The sequence below is a fragment of the Cavia porcellus genome, unplaced genomic scaffold (genome assembly GCF_034190915.1).
Source record: "Cavia porcellus strain 051 isolate PalLab524CR breed Dunkin Hartley unplaced genomic scaffold, mCavPor4.1 scaffold_2, whole genome shotgun sequence".
NCBI lineage: Eukaryota > Metazoa > Chordata > Mammalia > Rodentia > Caviidae > Cavia > Cavia porcellus.
In genome coordinates this window covers 3258633-3280562 of record NW_026947485.1, presented here as the reverse complement: position 1 = coordinate 3280562, position 21930 = coordinate 3258633, and the positions used below count along the sequence as shown (strand labels likewise).

The following is a 21930-nucleotide window of genomic DNA, read 5'->3' as shown; positions in this document are numbered from 1 at the left end:
ACAGGAAGTGTTTCCTAGATTCTGGTTTGGCTGACCACTAATGATAATTTGCCTTTTATTTTACCTAGCAAGGCAGGGCTTCCTGTCTGTAATAATTTGAAAAGCACAGGTGATTAATAATGCGTTGATTCATTTTACTGAGAAGTGTTTCCACAGATGTTTAAAGCCAAGTTGTAACACTTTGTGTCACTGAGACAATTTCTTAAAACTGCTTTGAATACGGTATTAGTACACTGGGGAAGAAGCACTGCACCTGAGATAGGAGCTCACGGGGAGGCCACAGGACGGACACTCCTGCAAAGCAGTTTCAAAAGCCTCCCTGAGTAACTGTGGACTTCTTGTTCTTGGCTTCTGAACACACGCAGCGTGGCAGAGGAAGGCGGTCTTCTTGCCCTTCAGTCCTTTTTTATGTAAAACCGTTGTCTTCCAAATGAACTTTGAATTTAAGGAAATTGTGATTTCACCACCAGGTCTTTTGCCTCTCTCTGACCCTTGACATTTATTTGAATTTCAGTCTTTGGAATTCAGTATTTGAAATTTCCTTCAAGCCATCTGAAGTCAGCTGAGCTAAACCTGGACGTCAAGGCAGGAAACGACGCAGGGACTCTGACGGGCAAGGGCTTGCTGTCCTTGGAGCCTCGCAGTGCCCCCAGCCCCCTCAGCTCTGTGTGTCCAGCCCAAGTGTGTCCTCGCTGCAGCAGGTCTCACGCGCCGGCAGGGCGTCCGCAGGCGGAGCTCTGCAGGGCTCTCCTTTCTGCAGCCGCTCAGGCCCAGCGGTCCCAGACTCGCGCCAGGGCCCAGGCAGGTAGCTCCTTCCTCACAGCCCGCTTCCCGCCTCCTGTCTGCCCTTTCTGTTCTCCTTGAAGGAGCTGCGGCTCTCACAGGTTATCGGGTTTCCTTTCCGGCACGGCAGCCTTCCTGCAGCGCCTGAGTGATTTCTCCAAGGTACTCTGGGATGAAAGCGAGCGGATAAATGTGAAGAATTACGTTTTTATTTCTTCGCTTTGGAGGGATTATGCTATGACTCTTGTGTTTAGCTTGGAGGGGCCTTTTGATCTGATTTCTTTTCTGCATAAGCGAAACAGCCACCCAGAGGGCCAGCGCTTCCCCTTGCAGCACAGCGTAATTCAATTTGGAAGCTCAGTGAGGCTCCCCTGGAAATGCACCTCCAGGAATATTTGCTCTCTGACAGATGCCAGCATTGGGTTCCTGGCTTCATGCAAAACAAGCTCCAGGGAGACTGCGCGTTAGGTGGCAGGGAAGCCACAGAAGCTACTGTCACCTTTTATGCTGAGGACGGTGAGCTTTCCTCCTACAATCCGTGCTGCCACTCACAGCAGCAGTGTGCACTCTGTAATTTTCAGCCGCCAGTGTGCTGTGACTCGCACGATGGGTATGTTCATTTAGGTTTCTCAGTGAGCTTTCCATGCAGTCCTACTTACAGAAATCCCGCTCAGTGTAAGAGACTATACAGCCAAAGGAAGACTGTTTTAGATACACACCAAGCTTGGCTGTAAAACCGACTGTATGAGTTTATCAAATACCTACATTTAATCCACATCCTATTGGTTTCTTTGGAGTTGTAGTATTCATAGGCCTGACATCAACCAAAAGTGTCATTTTTAAAGTTTTAATGCCTGACAAGTCCAAACGAGTACTCAGCCATAAAGAAGGGTAAGTGGAGACATTTATAGGCAAATGGATGCAGCTTGAGACCTTAATGCTAACTGAAATAAATCAGAAAAAGGTCAAATATCTAATGGTTTTCCTTATATAAGAAGCCCAAAGTATTGATAATTTTAAAAACAATGTGAAAGGTAGGATGTGGGGAAAAGACTGCAGGTGGGGAGGGGAGGGGAGGGGGGCTCTGCTGTGACCTGCATGTGCCCCGGAATGCGGGGTGCACACATGTCCTAGGTACTGCAAACCTGCACCAGCAGGAACAGCCCCCTTTCCTCATATTCTGCTCGTTGTCGCTGTGTCTTAAACACACACACACACACACACAGGTGCATACTCACAAAATAATTCATGAGGGAATATGAAATAGTTTACAATACTAATTTTCTTTCCATTGTTTCGTTTTCTAAAAACCACACATCTCTTTATCCAAGATCCTGAAGGCACCTTAATCACTATGAAATTCTCATATTGAAGCCCTTTCCAGTCTTGAAGCTGAAATCCACCATTTCCCAGCACTACAGAGACATGAAAGTTCTCATAAATCTGAATTTTCATCAAACTTTACTTTTCTGGGCCTGAGCACCAGACACGGATGGGCAGTGTGACCACAGAGGCTGTGGGGCCTGGCTGCCTAGAGTAACCTGGGACGTGGCCTAGCAGCCAGGGCCATGTGCCTACGCACAGTATGAGCTCTCCATGGGGCACCCACACTTCCTCATTTTCTGCAAAGCCACAGAGAATTGGCAGTCACATAATCTGCACATAAAAGAACAGTTGGGCGTCTGTGTGTCCAGCCATCCTTCAAGGTGACCATGGGATCCGAAACTGGAGGTCAACACCTGCCGGGGGGGTCAGGGCTGCACCCTGAATTCCCTAATCACAGCCCCCATCAGCCCCTATCACTGTGCGGGAATTCTGGGTCACGCGAACCCATGTTCAACCCAAGGTAATACAAGGAAAGGGAAAGTCAGTGCTTTCGTGTGCTTTAAGTGGGGTCTTGCTTTCCTGGTCTTACACTGAATGACACTGAAAGCTAGATCAGTATTATTATGATGTGTTACTCCAATGTGTATATTTACTGAGTGTTTGAGCGCTTCAGACTGTATATTATATTCTAGATTAACAAGAATTTAGATATATACTTTTGGCATTCTCATCAAGTTGAATTTCTGTCAAATTCAAAGGATTTTTTTAAAAAGGTACCAGAGAAAAGCAATGAAAATTTCCCCAAAATGCTAGGGTAATTCAAAGGTAAAGGATTAACTATGTTAAAACAGTTTAGTTCCTGCAGCCAAATTGTATGAAGTAGTTGCATAATGCATTTTGTAAACAGTAAAAGGTACTGTGCTAAATGTCCGAGATCAGGTGTTAAGTGACAATTCTTTTCATGATAAAACACGCACAGTTCCTAGCATCTGGGCTTATTTTAAGTGTCAAATTGCTCAAGCTGACATGGCTTGAAATTTAATCTCACCACTCCCAGTGCAGTAAACAGACATGGCAAGGTAAAGTCTATAAAGAAATGCCAAAGAATGTACTGAGATTGAAAACTACATTTCAAAATCCTCATGGTTGCCACCCTTGTCGGCGAGGACGATAATTACCAATCAAGGTGGAGACGAATGGGGAGCTGGGGTCAAAAGGACATCTGCCCCTTCCCCGCTCGGATCTGTGCGACTCCAAGTGGAATATGGGCTCCTGCAAGAAAACCAGAAAGCACTGTCAGTGCGCCAGCTTGAGGACAAATTCAACTGCTTTGATGAAATGTATCAAAACAAACACTCCAAATACTGTCCTAGCAACATGGAGAGGTTCAGGAGCTAACTGGGCTTTGTACTCAAGGGTGAAGGCTTTGCAGATCTCTATGAAAATCTCAGTCTTTAAAACTATGCAGGTGATGAAATGAAAGAAATTATTGGTACTTTTTATAGCTTGATCAGGAAATACTGGTTATTATAAGACTTGCCAGTTAAATATCCCACGGAAGTCGAAACTAGATAAAACAAAGTTCCTAAAAAGGAGATTCAGTGATAACAACCGTGTCATTATTATATTCCAGACATGCCTAAGCGATTGGCTTGAATAGTTTGGAAAGTAATAAGGATAAAAGTTCCTATCCATAATCCAGAATACTTCTTTCCAATCTTTTGTACTTATCATGTATTCTTTTATAAGCATTCAACGTTTAATAATTTAAGGAATGATTAATCCATTATTACTAGGAGATATGGATCAAATGCAATACTACACATTACTGCATTTTACTTTTTAACGTATGACTTTGCAAGAATAACAGATTACATATAAACATTTCCATAAGATTCTATTTTATTGACTCCTATTTCAAGGATATAACCACAGATTTCTTTTCTGAATGTTCCTAGATTTGGGAATTTCCATTACTAGGGGTGTGTGTGTGTGTGTGTGTGTGTGTGTGTGTGTGTGATGAACCTCCAATAAGCACAAGCAAGTTATTTAGGGAAGTACATAACTTTCCTGGCTTACTCTTTCTTATCTAACACGTTTTCCACTTTTTCTCTCAGATGCTCCCAAATCTCCACCCCAATGTGGTCATTTTAAAGCCATCCAGGAAACGCCGACTTCTGCTGGCCAGCCGCTGTGTCCCTCCAGTGCTGTCCTTGGATTTGACCCATGGAGGTTGCGGCCTCAGCTCGGAGGTGTGGCTAGATCGATATGTCTAGCCACAGAGTTTTGTCTCTTTGGCTACCCTCCAAAAACTAGAAAGCATGAATGGCAGTAATCTAAGAAGTGTCTGTGTTCGTTTTGCAGAGATGGCAAACTGCAAGAGCAAGAACACAGTATAGGGCTGGTGCTTCAGCCCTGATGTGCGGAATTCTGTGCCCTGGGAAGTCACAGCCTTTTATTTTGAGGCTTAAGCCAACCTGACAGCCCCAGGGCAGGGCCTCTGCAGCCTGCCTGGCTCAACTTTGTCTCAGGAGTCAAAGGGCAGGTAAAAGGTGACTCACCTCAGCTGGCCTCAAAGATTACACATCAGCACCTCAGCCAGCCCTCTTTACATTGCTTAGAGCCCACTGAAGGGGTCAGGAAAAGTCCCAGCCCGCTCTGTCCATGTCAGTGCATGGAGACAGGGCCAGGGTTAGCCAACAGTGGGCAACTGTTCTCTGTTCCAGGAGAGTCAGCCAGGTGTCCTCCTGGACATCCAAGGACAACTCCACACCCCATGTCTACTCTAGACAGTACATTCCCCCACTTGTGCACTTAGAAAACAAAATAAAACAGAAATCCCAAAATATTCACTCCCTTCTATAGACCAGTACCTGAGCTAGTGCTGGGAACTAGTAACAAACCCAGCCCTGACCTCCCTCCCTCGTTCATGCTCCTGTAAACTATCTGAAACACCCATCTCTCCAGCGTTACACTGCCTGCCGCTTGGCCGGCACCACTTCACTTGCCCACTGTCACCAGCCTTGGGGCAGGTCCGGCCCAGCTGTGAGCCCTCCTGGGCTGCTGAGTGGCTCTCTCTGAAACACGCATTTCCCGTTTATTCCCCTGTGAACTCTCTCCTGGCCTTCTCGTGGTCCCAGTCTGAGTCCTTGGGATTTTGCACTGGGGCTTCATACTCCAGGGCTCCCTCTGACACTGCATGCCAGGCTTTCTAAGCTTTCAGGTTTCTAAGTATCTCTATAGGGCTTGTGAATGTGTTAAGGTAATAATATCAAAGTGGTATCAAAACTTCAGACCTACCTTATCATTCCAGCGCCTCCTCTAACCCGGTCGCCTATTTGTCCTCCGACCCCTTGTCTGTCTATAGCGTCCTATGAATTCCTCTTTTCTGTCATTTACCACCTGGTATTACAGTTGGTCCTTGTTCCTACCGATCTACGGCACTTCTGTGAGCACACTGGCTGAGCAAGATTTATCTCTGAGTCTCCTGTACTAAGTAAAAACACTTGCCACAAAGGAGAAACTATGTTTGAATAAATGCTACCTTTAGAGAAACAAATTGTTTTCTTTCTTTTTTTCTTGCAAGACACTTGCTTATTGTGAATCCAAGACACCGCATGAGCCGCATCTGTGGGTCTCACATGGATGTGCACCAGACCTTCTGAGCCATCACTATGCTGTACTGTACAAGAGATAAATACACAGCAAAACTACGGCTCTACTTTGTGTCTTTTCATGCTCTTGGATTTAGTAAAATTGATTAGAGTGGTAGAGTAACTGAAGGAGAGGTAAGGTTCGTGATTACCCAGCTACCAGAAATACACTGTATTTACACCTAGTGTTACAGGTTATGATGGACCTTTGCCAAGGTCAATATACCAAGTTTTGGGAAAATATAAACAACTTAATGATTTGTAGAAATTATTAAAAAGTAACATCAAAGCCTGGAGAATGTTAAAGCGGGTCATTTTATCCCCAGAGACTCTGCCTGCAGCTTGAAGGGCTGTGGAGCACAGCAAGAATGCGGTTCTCTGTTACTGAAAACTGGTTTCTCACCACTGCTTTTGGGCAGGGTGAAGCACAGGTGGTGTTTCACACAGCGACCTTTGTTGTCAGACTTCAAGAATGGACGCGTTGGTTTTAAAATAACTGACTTTGGTTTTGAAAATAGTTTTGTATAAGTGAATTGATCCTTTGAGCCATGACTTTGGAGCAGGAACTGTCTTAAATTGTTGTGATCACAAGACACACTCATCAGTTCATCTTAATTCCTTTGGGGTCAATGTAATATTTTGCAACTTTAAACAACCAAGTTGTCTTAATTAAAAACAAAAGGAGAAAAAAGAATACTCTGGATTAGACCGTCCTATTAGTATGACAGAAAGCAGGCAGCTCTTAAATTTTATCACTTTTTTTGTAGAGATAAAGCTAACCTCAGAATTAATTGTGTTCTCAAGAAGAAAGCTTCCCATAGTAGTTTGGGACTTCACTGTAGTCTGAAATGCATGTGTAATGTATACACAATCCAATAAAATACTGAAAGGCGAGAAATGTAATTTTCTTCCATGAGCTAGAATTCAGCTACCAAACCAACCAGAAAACTCAAGGCATGGTGACACCGCCAGTGACCCTGAAGCAATGGTGTTTATGGTTCAGGCAATGTGTAATGTTGAGGTTTAACCCTATTGAGAACATCGGTCATAACTTACACTGGATTTTCATTATCTGTGTTTTAACAGCTGGGCTTTCTGCCTGAGCAGGGTGGGTTACACTTACAAGGCACTACTGCTAGTTTTCCCATCTGGGTTGCACGCTTTGCTCCAGGGTGATACAGGGAATTTTCCAGTGGGTCTTCCTGAGCTGTCAACAGAGACGTCTAGTTCATTAATGCAGGGGCACCACGTGCACAGCACAGTGCAGTCCTGGAGTATAAACAGCAGCTCTTGCCACGGGAGTTTTCCTCCGAGCCCTCACGAGGGGCCCTTAGAGCCCAGCCAGCCAGCAGTGAGCTTCCTTCAGGAGGGCTGAGTCATTACAAGTCAGATGTCAGAGCAAAGCTAATGAAACAAAGTGGTTCTCCTTAATAATTAGCTTCATGAATTCATACTGGCATGCTTATTCTCACTGTCACTGGGATGTTCTGAAAGATACTGGGAGAAAACTAAAATACCATAAATACAAAAAATAAATCAGTAATTGCCATATTAGCTAGTGTTAGTGGTAAAGAATAAGTAGTAAAATACACGAGGTTCATTACACAGTTTTCAGCCAACTATGGAAAACAAGCAGAACGCAGTTTTGATGTATGGATATCTAGAATAAAGGACCGGACTATGCACTGTGACTCTTAACTTAATTGCTACTTCATATTATGTATCACAGATTAATTTCGAGTGTGAATCACTCTACCATTTGTTTTTCTTCTTCTAGTAAATTTAGTAATTTACATTCGAAACCATCCCCAAAATGAATAAACAAGCAGAAAAGAATCAGAAGGAAGCAAAGCTGTGAGTAAATATTTTGACTTAGTAGCTTCACATTTTCATTGCAAGTTTCTCTAAGATGCTGCATTTTATTATAATTCAGAATTTAAGCCTTTTACATGTATTTTTTTATCCTCAAGGTGTTATTTCCAGAAGTGCTACCTTCTTACGAGAGGGAATCAGGCACGGTGATGTTTTGCCCGTCTCCACAGCATCCTCTAACTCCTATGTCCCTGTCTGCTGGCCCAGTTTGAGGTAGTCCTGTGTCACCACAGACTGGAAGGTGACCATGGCAGCTCCACTATGGGACAGCATGCCTCAGTGCCCGCTGTCTGCTGGACTCACAACATCTCCCTCAAGACGGCTTCCACTAGGAACAGCATCACCCTGCTGACTGCCTCTCCCTCTGCACCTCCTCAGAGACAATCAAGTCTTCCGAAGGCCTCCACTGCGATCTGCTGTCCACTCAGGCTGGCCTCCAAGACAGGCTCTGTCCATCCGACTCCTGCCACGCTATCCACACTCCAGCAATACCCTCGATTGAGCTTTCTTCACAGGACTATGCTTCCAGTACCCACAGCTCCTCTGGGCATGACACTCTGCCTTTATGGACAGGGAATTCCGTGAGGACTCCTGCTTATTCATTAGAATACAGTCTCCAGAAATACCTTTCCTGACATTTTCCAAGACTTCTCCACCAAAATGACTCTTACAAACTACATTACCTCTTATAGCATTATTCACATTGCATTTATAGATTTGTAAAGAATATAATAAACTTTAAAGACCTCAATTTTGTTCCAAACATCCACTCAGGACTGAGATTAGAGGTGCGATGAATGCTATCCCTATTGACAATGTGACAAATTGGCAATTAATTTATACTGCAGCATGGTAACACTCTGACTAGCCCTTATGGCTTGTGACAGGTGGCCCCAAAGCCTCATGCAGTCTAACAGGGCTTTCTCAGAGCCTGTGATGCTGTGATGAGCGCTGTGTGATGGCGCAGTCAGCCCCTAATCAGCTTGGCACTGCCCAGTCCCAGTATCCCAGACAGAGTATAAAGGGCACAAAGATGTCACTACAGTCCCTGGTTGCTTTGCTACCTTCTGGCCACCACAAGTGGCTGCCCCCAGCCATGTGCCACCCTACTTGGGAGCCAGCCGATGATGGACTGAAATGCTTATAAACTGTAAATCAAATAAACCTTTTCCCCTTACCCTTGGATGTTAAGAATTTTGCCTCAGCAATGAGAAAACTAAGACACTAATCAGTTTATTAACCATATTCCTATAGTTAACAACTATTTTAGCATTCAGTAGATAACTATGCAAGTACTTCCAAATACTTCACTGGCAGAAATGAAACAAGATTTTGAAAAGAAATGTAACTCTCTCTTTATTTGAAATTTAGAAAGAAAATCACCAAAGCTCCTTTAAAATGAAAGCACTTCATTTTTAATGGGAAAGAAATGGATGTAGCTTAAATTTAGTTGAAAACACTCTACAAAGTATTTCAATATATTTATTGGCTACCAAAACAGGAAAGTATTTTATACACGTGTGTATAGTAATGCATACAAGTGAAAAAATGTTGAAAATATGTAGTTACAAGTTGCTAGTGCAGGCTGAAATGGTATCATTTTTTGGAAAGCATTATAACAATAAATGTTGAGGGTCTTAAAAGCATTATTAACCAATGAAACAGAATGCACACACATGTGTGTGTGTGAACATGTATGTTTACACATGCATGTGCAGGAATCCAGGCAATCATGTATGCTTTTTCAGAGTGTTACTTAATACAATGATTTTGAAGATTAATTTACTGACTTAAAGTAGAGATTGATAGTTTGACCAGGACATGTTCTTGCCTAAAATTTATTTGATACCAAGAAAAATGTGCAACGCTTTCACTGTTAAGTTGTTTGTAACAGGATAAAAGCACCCAGCATACATGGCCACCATAGAGACTGGTTAAGTCAGTTAGGGTCGTCACAGGACACAGTGGATGGCCTTTATTTTAGTTTCTTTCCTTCACAAATCACTACATCCCTCCCAAACAGCTTTCTGCAGGGCTTGGGACTGGGTTCAGAGGAGTGGTTTGTGAAATTTTGCAATTCTTTTACATCTTTCTGTGGCTTTGGAATTTTGAATTATATTTATATTGAATTTTTAAGCAAGTACTATTAATTTTTTCACCAAGTATCTCTAGTAAAATGATTTCATCATAAAAATGGCCACTGCATACCATGTACAATTGCAGGTATGCATACAAAAATAACTTGGATATTAAAAATTCAAGTGCATATTTGAACTCGACTGGGCACAAGCCTCCTGTGCACAAGGGCTCACCTCTGTGAAGGGCTCAGAGTGCTGCCTGCCAGATATGCTGGGAGAACTGAAGAGGCGATCCGTGCAAAACCCCCTGGCTGAAGTAAAGCAATTAAAAACCGAGTGATTAGCACCAGTGCAGAAGAATGCATATTAAGTTTAAAAACAATATGTATTTTGGAAGGTTCCTTAAAACCACCACAGTCGCAGAGGCGTGGGTGACCCTGGGGGCCACGTTTCTCTGCATGTGGCCGGTGAACCCACGGAGGAGCCACAGCTGGGCCACAGCTGCCTACTGCGTTGACCCCCGCTGCGCAGCAGACGTCTGACCCCGAGTTCTTGCTCCCTCTCCAACTCGGTCACGCTCCCGAGTAAAGTTCCCCTAACACGGTCTGGACAATCCAGCCTCAGAAATGTTTTCCCATTAGTTTACAACTTCTAAATTAATCATCAAAGAAGACTGTACCCGTAACTCACAAAAATACCTAGCATAAAAGTGGACATCTAAACACTTGTGGAATTTAATGTGTTCCCTTCTTTTCCAGAAGATACTATTGAGAATTTTGAAAAATTCTAAAACTTTGAAGCTAAAAGTTTCAACAAGACTGAGAAGTGCTGAACACGAATTTAACTGAAAATGAAGAAACAGGAAACATGTTTCCAAATTACAGAAAAATTAATCAAATGTAAAAAGATACAAGATTTAAAAAAATGGAAGATGTAGCTCCAAAGTGTTTTGTAAATCCACAGCACTTATTAAAGCTAGATATAAGAGCAGTTAAGTACGTTTCACTGGAAAAGTATATTATGAGCCCAGTCCAACCTCTTATTTTTGGAAAATTAAATTGACTATTCCATGGGTTTTCTATTTCTATATTTTCATATAAAAATCATCTATTAAGTATATTTGGGAAATATATTAGGAAAATGTGTTTTTCATTTACATGTAAATGGAATGTAAAATTCTAACAATATATACGAGAACTCCCATTCAAGTGAGTACTAAACTAACCTGGAATCAACAATTCCCTAGTGTATGTTTCATAGCTAATGCTTAAAAAAAACTGCAACTTGGTCCCAAGAAAATAATTAAACTGACCAAAAAACTTTTCTCTCACAAGATTAGATGTTGCTATTGACATATAATAACTAAATAATCTAAAAAATTAAGTTATTTTGTTCTAGGGGTATCTATACACGTCAGAGTTTAAGTAAAATTCTTTATATCTGTATACATCTTAATTACTTTTAACCTTCAAAGATTAAGTAAATCTTTTTCTTCCTCTTCTATAAAAGTATATCCTACATCTTCACATCTACTGTATTTCTGTTCCCCTCCTTTACAGATGTATATACTACATTTTATGTTTCTTAAAAATAAAAATACAATTTTAAAGTACAAAGTACACCTTCAAAGTATAACTTTAACCTACCAAACCACATATATATTATTCTTAAACTTGATATATAGTCTTCTCCGATGATAATCAGTTGTTTTTAATTGCTTTATTTCAAATAAGGAGTTTTCACACAGATCGCCTCCTCCAATTCTCACAGCAGACCTGGACATGACACTAACTATAGCTACATCTTTATGTGCTTTTTTATCTTTTTGTACCCTTTTACATTTGATTCATTTTTCCAGGATTTGGAATCTTTAGTCATTTTCCTTTTTCTTCTGTCTTCATTTTCAATTAAATTCATGCTACCTTTACAGATAAATTTGGACACTTTCTTTGTATGTACTACACTGATGTGACATTTTATGCTGAGCACTGATGCACTGTACTGATGCACAGATACTGTATGATTTAGTATTTTAAGTGGGAATCAAAACAGTGATGCCATAGTTATCAATATGCAACTTCCAGATGGAATATTGATTTCTGTGAGATGCAGCTCATTGTCAAACGTTAGAGAGCAGGTCTCATGGTATTTCTTTCGTGTATTCTTACATACATATGTGATATGTGTATACATATATTATATATGTGTATATGCATGTTTACAATACAGATGAATCATAAAGATGGGCCATGATAAAAACATCAAATTTTGTCTCATAAACCAATAAGAAGAGTAACAGAATGATAAAGAAGAAGGACATTAGAGATAAGAATCAAGATATTTTTCAGAGTTAACCCAAGTTGGATATAATAAACCTCTGGTTTATCCCTACACTCTATGACCTCTTTCAACATCAATTTCATCACTTGTATAAAAAAGAAAGAAAAGGAAAATAAAAGAAGATTAATGTGCTCCTCTCCTAGGACTGTTGTGAGAACTAGGAAATTTCATGATTTAACCATGTATGAAAGAAAGCTGAATCCTTATAGATCCAAGAATTTGCAATCAGTTATTTTATATAGAACCCAATGGTACATAATTCTCTTTTTTCCCTAAGTATTCACTAGTTTTTGTTCTATAATTAACTTTAAAACCCTGTGCTGTATTTTAAGAAGCTAATATAAGAATACACATTCATATAGATAGTATTTCAAAGCACTATGGATAAATGATGGATTATTCAATAAATGGTGTTTGGACAACTGGATTGCCATCTGGAAAAAAATAAAGTTTGATTACTACCTCATGTCCTGCAGCCCTGTAGTCAAATTCCAGATTAATCAACAATTTAAACAGAAGAAATAGAATTATAAGAATAATAGAAAAATAGAGTACATCAAAATTGTATATAAGACTTTGGGTTTGGAAAATGGCTTTTGAAATAAAGTTTGAAAATCAGAATACATGAAAGAAATATTAATAAATCAAACAACTTCAAAATCTAAAGCAAAGAAATTTGACATCTACAGAAGCACAAACACTTTTTACTCAAATATAGAGCCACAGAAAAGAGAAACGGAGGCTTTCCTTTTCCTTAGCTATAATTAATTCATACAAATCAACGCTAGTTCAGATCACACAGTGAAAGAGAAGAGAAGCTCAGAAAGAAACCCACATGTCCCTCAGCACACAGAACTCTCAGTTTCAACTACAGAGTGTGAAATGTGAATGCAAATTAAACCAAGAAGCAGGAAGCACCAGGGCTGCGCGTCCACGTAACATTTCCCACCTAATCCAACCAGTGTTGGCTGGAGAAGCGGCCAGTCTCAGGACTGCAGTCATTAAAGTACAAAATAAGCTTGGAATGTTTGCTATTTAAGAAAGCAAGAACCCTCAGTAGAACTGGGGCAACATCACAAAGACGCAGGTAGTAGTAACTCCTGAGCAAAAATGGGCCAGCAAGAGACTAAAACACGCCTGTGAATACAAATAGCTGGATACTGGTGATATTTGTGGGAAATATTATATAAGGCTGGACTAGAAATGCTACAATTAAATATCTAGTTCTGAGATTGAAAAAAGTGTAAAATCTTAATATTTGAAAGATCAGCACAGGCAGTCTTTTGATTATAGATTCAATTATCAGTTTGATTCATTTACCTTGTGATAATCTATGTTTGACTTTGGGGGAGGAAAAGTTCAATCTAGTGGCATAGAAAATCCCAAATCTGGCTGGTCAATCCCCACCAATTTCAAATTTACTATTCATGTCAGACAAAAGCAGCAATTCATCAGTAGCTTACCTCAAATCCCTTTATATAAGTAAATTACACCACATTCACAGCAGGTCTTCATGTACAAAAGGCAGGAGAAAACAAAGTGTTTTTATTGCTGGCATCATGGTCCAGATGTAGCAATTTCAGCTTCTTGATAAAACGCCAAGAGCTTTAGTGATTGTGACTGGCATCATTTCAGCAGTTACAGAAAGGCTGCTCCTGTTTATGTAACTCAGGGTGATTCTGTAGAAATGACGGTACTAGTAGGTATTTGCTTGGCGTGAACAGGCATTGAACTGGTGATATTTCCTGAGCATTGTGGACAACAGTTGCCACAACACATCCAGTAAGGAGCAGAGTTAAATTATTGCCTCTGCTTCTTAGATAAACAGAAGAGGCATGTAACTTTGTAACTACATAAGATGATAAAAGTGTTCACTAACATGTTAAACACATGAGACTGCTAGCTATGCTGCTAAATAAACGAGTGTTTGCAAACGTTTGATTGAAGGATAGAGCAGTAATTTGGACATCTACACCTGCAGAGGAGGAGAGGTCTGGATTCCACCTTAGTGTGAGGGTCAGAGTTTCTCTTCTGCATTTCCTGTCTGCCTGCCCTGAGAAGGACAGCTCTGCTGTTATTCTGAGCACACAGAATGGAGCAAGAGTCATCATTATCTGGGTAGGAAAAGCTGCTTTCTGTAAGACTGCGAATATCTCAGCTTCCTGGGGAGAAGCACTCAGCGCTGTCCAGAGCGCAGAGCCTTCTGAAGGGTTCCCAGTTCCTACCCCGTGGGACATCGGAAAACTCCCTGGTCCTGATGCCCCTGCTGCTGACTGAGCCACACACAACCGCACAGCAGCCCGGCGCTGTGTGTGCAGGGGGAAAGGAGCTGCTGGTGAGAGGAAAAATGAACCAGCCGTCATGGGATGGACGCTTCCTCTAACAGCTGCTTTGTCGTTAGCCTGGCTGGAACCCTGCAGCGGATAGCACGGAGGATGCTCTGGAGAAAGAGGCCAATGTGCCCAGTCTCTGTGTGATGGTCAGAGGTGGAAGGCTTCCTGGCCTTCTCTCTGGGAAAGGAGAAAATGGTTTGATCTTGTGTATCTTTACTTATCTAGTAAGAGAATCTTATTCCAAAATTATTTTCAAAGCTGATGGTGCTTTCCAATTTCAAGATTCTAGGGTTGCACAGTGAAGTTACATACTACAAGTGGAAGCTGCTTCAGGGCCTGGCTGTTCAGGCCCCGTGCTTCTCCTTACCTTCTTCCTTCTGGTTTCTTATTTTATCCAACCGCAACAGTTAGCACGCATGTAGAGGTAAACAGGACACACTAATGTCTTTAAATATAGTTTAGTTCATGTATGATTGTTTTAAGGCCTAGGTCTCTAGGCATACACCTAAGTAGAACATAAATTTCTTAGCTAACAATCAGGAACCAGTGTGTTTAGTAGAATGCGCTGCTCTGTGTTACAGAATGCAGAGTAAACACACTGCCGGACTCATGCTTGGGGAGAGCTTCTTTTTCTCCTCCCAATTCACCCTGCATTTCCCTACTCTGTGCAAGGCACTGTGATCCATTCTGTAATTTCTGCAGAGATCTTTTTGCAATGTTTTTTCTTACATGTTCTCTGTCATTGCTTATCACAAGTCTTTAAATGAATATTGACGCTACAGAGAATTTTTCTGCACAGGCAGAAGCTGCTTCTGAGGCTGAAGACAGGAAGTACAATTAGCATAATGAAACCCTTGATGTGAACAGGGCCCCTGATGAGGTGTTAAATTTGTAGCCTCTCTCTTGGTTTAGGGAGTGGAGTGGTGGTACTGTTCTGAGATATTTTTTCTGAAGAAAGAAAAATGCAAGTTGGCTGAGATTTAATGCTGGGATTGTTCTCTGCACCTTGGGGACTGCACCCATTGCTGCACTGCTGCCACAATGAGACGAGGGCTTTATCCTTGTTTCACAGATCACGTTTCTGAGATGCAAAGCTGTTGGGAGACAGGGGTCTGGGCCGTGAACACACCGGGAGGTGTTCCAGACAGACAGATCGTTTTGTTCAAGGCTTTGGGGAAAGAATGTGGCTTTGGGGAAGCAGCAAGTTATCTGGGTTGATGGGGAAAACGCACATGGGGAAAATGAGGAAGCAGGAGGAGAAGAAGACTAGAGACAGAAGGCCAGAGCCAGACAGAGAAGGGCGCCAGCTGTTGTGGCAGACATTGCGAAGTCCGCATTCTGAGCAGCGGTGAGTCGTGACTTGGAGATTTGTCAGTCGGCAAGGTTGGTTTGACAGCAGCTCGACTGAAAAGCCAGGGAAAAGTGTGAGGAAGCTAGTGGTGGCTGTGGAAGCTAATAATGATTCTAGTACAAAAAGAGAATGCTGGCTAGAAAAATAGCTTATAGATACATCCCGGAGCATTCTGCTACTGATTCAACTGGGGGCAAAGCTAGGCTAGGTAGTTTTAAGCACAGGTCAAAGAGTGAGGCATGCAGGCAAAATGAGTGAACAGGGTGGGGTTTTAAGGAGACCATAAACTTCATGTGATTTTCCATGTGGATGCTTTTTAAATAATGACAGAAAATAACAAAAACTTGTTTTAAAAAGATATCTTAGGGCTGCAATGCAGAGTTTTAAACCAGCATGTGATAGCAATAGTTGCCTTCATTGGAGAAGTTAGGGTAACTGCTGTAAAGGGAGAGTTGGTGACAAGATGGCCAGGCGCTACTGTGGATGACAGTGGGGCTGACATCTGCTGTTTACCAGGCCAGGGTCAAGAGCTCTCCTGAGCTCCAGGATGTGGAGGAGGACATTGTGTCTAACAGCAGAGAGACGCTGCCATGACACTTCACAGAAGACCTCAGCAAGGTCCCCCTGTGGACCCCTGGGACACACACACAGTTAACATCCCCAAGGAACTCCTGGCATCATCGGTTTGGATGGGATCCTTCCAGAAAGAGAGGGAAAGGTGTGAGAGATACCCACACTGGTGATGAGAGGAAGGCCCTGCAAGAGAAGTGTTTGGGAAATATTCTCAGTTCATCAATGTTCTTTGAATTCTTCATAAAGGAGAAGGCAATGGCTTGTGTCATTGTACATGAAAGAAAGAGTCTTTGCTTACAGAATTAAATCAACATCATCATAGAGGAAAATGCAGAATATGAATAGATAAAAGCTGAAAATAATGATGTTTCATAATCCTGGTATTGAAGCATACACTGCTGAAGCTGTCCAATCCTCCCCTCTTGTTACCATGCTGGGATTGAACCGAGGGCCCTGAGCACGCTGGGCAAGCACCCTCCCACTGGGCTGCAGCTACCCTGCAGGTTTTATATATTTTGTTTTCAGATGGGGTCTCTCTAAGCCGCCAAGCTGAGCCGGAACTTGCAGGCTGCCAGTCTCAGAGTCCCCAGCAGCTGGGACTGCAGCTGTGAGACTCTCTTTCCAGCCCTGTCTACTTTGTATAGTGGCTTTCACATCTTACTTTACAGATCTCATAATATATTAAATTTTACGTGGCAGTCAAACAGATTATACTGCATCCTGCTTCCACTGCCTCAAGTAATACTTTTGGTTTCTTTTTAGTCTACAGTGCCATGATTTTAGGTGGAGAAGCTTCCTTTTGCACCAAGGTTAGCTGATTTTTTTTTTTTTTATTTAGCTATCACAGGATGGAGAGATAGCTACCAGGCTTGGTTTTATCAGGAAATCAGGTGGGAAAATTTCTACCTAAGCAGCTCACTGTCTGCCTGGCTCCTTTACTTTCTCCCTCTCATATACTCAGCTGATATAAATTTATGTTGTCTGAACCAATGTAATCATCTAAAGGCCAAGGTGGAGTCCTATGCAGAACATCTTAAGTGCAGGGTGCCTTTACCTGTTACTTTTCCTGCTTTCTTTCTTGTGCTGTTAAAGTTACTACACTCGGGCAGTTTTGGTTTGTGTATCTGTGTCTGTTTTACAGGATTTTGTGTGCTAACATCCGCACATCACTCATGGAGATGAATTTAGACCTGGTTCTGTCCCTGATGCCCCTAGCAAAGTCCTGAGACTGCACAAAGCACCCATGCTTCCCAGGAGGGCACTGCTCTGTCAAGTAGTACAAAGCTGGATTCTGAGCCCCAGCCGTGCTATGAAACTGTCTGTGGCTCTACACATGATAACTCCCACCTCTTTAGAGCATGTGACATAATCTTTCCCTATGAGGAAATCCTTTTAGTCGTTTCAACAGGAAATGAGCAAGGAGATGATTCTGAAGAGTCAGAGGGAGAGGTTCTTATCTCCATCAGTGGGATCTAAACCAGTGACGAAGAACCACTCGGCAAATTAAGTGGAATCTCTTTAATATGAGCAAGTAAAGTGATGCTAGGAGAATAAATACAAAAACCCACCAAGGGCCTAGGAGGACATTTTGGAAGGCGTGTGGAGCTCGGGGAGCCATGGGTGCAACTCTGGAGCGTGGGCACAATCAAGGTGCCCCAGGTTGGGCAGGGCCACAGCCGTGGGGAAGCAGAACCACTCTGGGGTCACCCAGTGTTAGGGAGCTTGTGGGGTTGGAGCTCTCCCTCTTTGGAGCCCAGCCCTCTTTGGAGTGGGCTGGGCCTGGCTGGCTCCCTGGGTGGCCACACCCAGCCTACTGGGGTACGTGCAAGGGAGGCACAGGGAAGCAGTGACCTGGGTGGGCTGGGGTACAGACCCATATCCCTCAGCTGTGCCCTGGGGATACCTAACTCTGAAGAAAACCAGGGCGCTAGGCGGGGCGAACAGGGAGTCTAGAGAGGCCAGAGGAAGGATGGAGCCCAGGGAACATGAGTCTTCTCTTTCTGGAATGTGCCCCAGTGCCAGCTATGATAAGAGCTTAGTAACCACCTGCGGTCTAATGGCAGCTGGGTCTAATTGCGCAAATGCCTTCCCTGTGCTCACATCGGAAACCCTCACAGAAGTGCTGCCCATCACCTTTGTCAGGTTCTCCTGCTGGAAGCCAGTCCCAGGTTCCACCCGGAAGACAGTGGGCTGCACCAGGGTGTGGGTCCCTGGGCCAGCTTAAGATTTGTCCTTCTGCATTTTAGATTCTTAGGTAATGGTCCTAAACTGGAAAAGATACAAATGTCCCTCCCTGGATGATAGGCAAGCAAATGATAGCTCTCTGACACTCACTGGCAACTGAAGAGGATGAGAATTCGACACTGACCACCACCCGGACGCATCAGGAAGCTCTGTGCTAGGTGCTGGACAGCAGCCTGGACCCTGCCTGCTTCCCTTCCAGGACACCAGCAAGAACAGTACAGCTGGGACAGACGGGGGTGCTGGGTGGGGAAGACACTCGGGTAAAAAGTCATAGGATAAATGCATTGAAAAAGGTGAATTACAGTGGATGTTTAGAGCAGGTAGTTACATATTTTACAGTGGATTTTAATGAGCATGCCTGTTTTATGTATTTAGTAAGACACAATTCACCCTTTTGCCATTATTTTATGTCCATTTATTCTGAGTTCTGGTTATATTTTTTAATGGCTTATAGGCATCCCTCCAAGTGTAGGGTATAAAGGTTTACCACTTACTGCAGCTATTTCTGCACCCCATGTCTTAGCTTTAAATCTTTTTATGATGCATTCGAAATACACAAGTTTTTTTTTTTTTTTAAATTATGGAGCTTAGTCTAAGCATATCATAGTTCTTGTGTTTTTGTTACAGTTTTTTATCTCTCCTCTGAAGAACAGATAAGCCAATCACAAGTGTGTTCCTGTAAGTCTTTTAATGACTGCTAACATCTCTTTGCCCAAGCAAGGGATTCACTGTGCTGCAGCTGGCTCTGCCTTCTGCCAGGTGGAACCAGCTTGCTCTGGAGCCTGGCGTTGCCTCACAGAGGCCACTCCAGGTGTTGGGGAGCCACAGGCAGCCTGGCCGGGCCCAGCAAGTGGTGAACACCTAGCGCAGAGGACACCAATGAGGGGTCAGGAGAGAAGATGTGCGGGGGCACAGGAGGCCATCGGGTGGTGGGGAGCTGCAGGACGCAGACCCAGGGAAGAGAAGGGCACACAGCCACCCCAGAAGGCGGACAGGGAGAGCAGCGGTTACTACCCAGGGGCGCACAGGTGCAGAAGGGCAGGGCGGCAGGCAGCTGGTGCAGAACTCACGCAGACCTTGTCCCAGGGTTCGGCAGCAGATACACCCAGAGGCCGGACGGCAAGGGCTGGGCTAGAGTTCACCACAGACATCCGACACTTCAGACATGGAGGAGCCGTTGCCCAGGAAACAAGGCTCCGCAGTGCACCCCAGCACACGAGGGGCGGGGTCCCAGGAGACAGCAGAGCGGCCTGGCCTCTCCGGACAGCGCTGCCCGTTCCCGCACGGTGTGAACGCGCAGCCTGGCCTCGGCCCAGGAGGATGCTGAAGGGCAGCAAGAAGAGGACGCAAACCGAAGCGTTTCCCTGAAGAGGTCTCCGCAGGACAAAAATCCTCACAATGCGCAACATGGAAGAGGGACCCATGGGGAGCAGAAAGGCCAGAGAGTGGCCAGATGGGCCTGTTGTGTGTCTTTGATTTGTGTGTACCTCACTACACTTGTGCAGGGTGATCCTCTTAGATCTTAGAAATACTGACTTCAAATTTCAAAATGCGTGTTTAAATGCTTGGTCGTATCTCATCTTAAATTTATAAAGTAAACCTCGCTCAGTTTTATTCAGAAGTGTACTTTATGGATTCCAGTCAAGAACCAGAGACACACCGAGTTGGAGCCGCTGCTCCCTGCATGCGTGTGCAGAATACTTCGGCCTCCAGGAGAGATCCCGAGGCTGCCGCCCCCTCCCCAGACACTCCGCACTCACACAGAAACAGCGACTCATAACAAAGGTGGGTGCCTGAGTACAATCAAAATCCAAGCGAAAGCTAATTGGCGTCACCTCAAAGAGGGTGCGGGAGCCTCGCAGGGGGCCTGACACAGGGCCTGAGTGCTGGAGGAGGAGATCCGGCCCGCAGAGCGCAGGGCGCGAGTCTCCCACGCGAAAGGTTCAGCAGGTGCAGCACAGAGACGCCTGACTGCGTGACCGAGCTCCTGGGGCCCAGGGAGTCTGGAGAGGGTGCCGGGCGCTCTTCCTCTGCTGGGCGGAGGGAATATGTGCGCAGGGATCTGGATAGAGACGGAGAATGTGTGGGGGTCAGCAAAGGCTCAAAGTACAGATTTTAAGGAAAACATACACTGTGGGAGAACAGAGACCAAGGACGGGACCCCTGTAATCACCAGTGTTAGGGTAGGAAACGACAAGTTTAAACTAGGAGAGGAAAAAACCCTCTATTCAGACCAAGAGGAGTTCAGGAAGACTGTTTTTGTTTTAAAATTTCTGCTTTAGAATAGCGAATTTCAGAACATATTTTGTTCATTAGAAACAAAGGGAATAAAACAGAAAGGATACTAGGTGGATTAAAATAATAAAGGTAAGAGACATAATGAGATGAAATAAATGATCTTGAAAAGACCAACAAATTCTTTTTCTGGAAAAAAAAAACAAAAACGTAACTTCAAATATTTAAATTTAGATGTGGAAAAGCGGAAGTTAGAGATTTTGAGTTCATGGCCTTTATTGGCTTTCTGGGATACATTTTAAATACTGAGAATTAAGGATTTCCTAAGCAGCCTAGACGTCCAGTTAACATATTACCTGCACGTAATCCAGTCCTGTGCCCAGGGCAGCCGCTGCTTCTCATAGAGGATCTTGGAAGATCCACAGGTCACACTCTCAAAATTGGGAATTCAGACAGACTTCCGCTTGCAGGTGAGGAGATTGAACGGAGTCGGTACAGACCCAGGTCCACACAGAGAGCAGTGTCCGAATCTGAAGTTTCACTGTCCAGTCCCGAAGCCTGTGCTGCCCACTCTCCACCCACCAACCATCATCCACTCAGGAGGGTGGTGAGAGGGACCTGAAGGCTGGGCTGGGATGAGACTGAGCTGTTAACACTAGAATTCTGTGCTGGAGAGAACACGGAATCTATGTGTTGGTGAGTTAATCAGTAAGGCGACTAAGTCTGCCAAGTAAGCTGGACAGGAGAGGTGGACACACAGCAGCACACCACACGTTTTCCTGATAGAAGAAACAAGCAGCTGCTGGATGAATGAAAGAGCTCTGTGTGCTCTCAGTGCAAAACAGAGGAAGTAGTCGGAGAGGGAGCCAGGGGAGCTGCGGGCTGGGGCTCCTTGGGCCCCCTGGATAGGAGAGGACAGCGAGGACGGGGAAAAGCCAGCACCGGGTGCGAAGGGGACTCTTTCCATAGCAGAACAGTGCGCAGAGTCCTCTGCCGGGGCTTCCTCTGCCACTGATTCCTCGCTTTGTTTAGGAAAAGGGAGTGATAAGCAGCATAGCCCGAGTCCTAGTTCCCTCCCAACTCTTTCCTTTCTTTGCTTTCTCCCTGGCTGTTGTGTCTGCACAAATACCCAAAACAAAGTT

General features: G+C 43.8%; 1 protein-coding gene across 5 annotated transcripts in view; it reads right to left on the bottom strand.

Moving 5' to 3' along the window:
- Positions 1-21930, bottom strand: part of Sema3e (semaphorin 3E) — a 259856-nt gene that overhangs the window by 89462 nt on the left and 148464 nt on the right. For all 5 annotated transcript variants that reach the window (XM_063237468.1, XM_063237463.1, XM_063237474.1 and 2 more), the window contains exon 5: positions 3288-3381. In XM_063237468.1, the coding sequence (XP_063093538.1) occupies positions 3288-3381 (94 nt within the window). The remainder of the gene's footprint in view (positions 1-3287; positions 3382-21930) is intronic.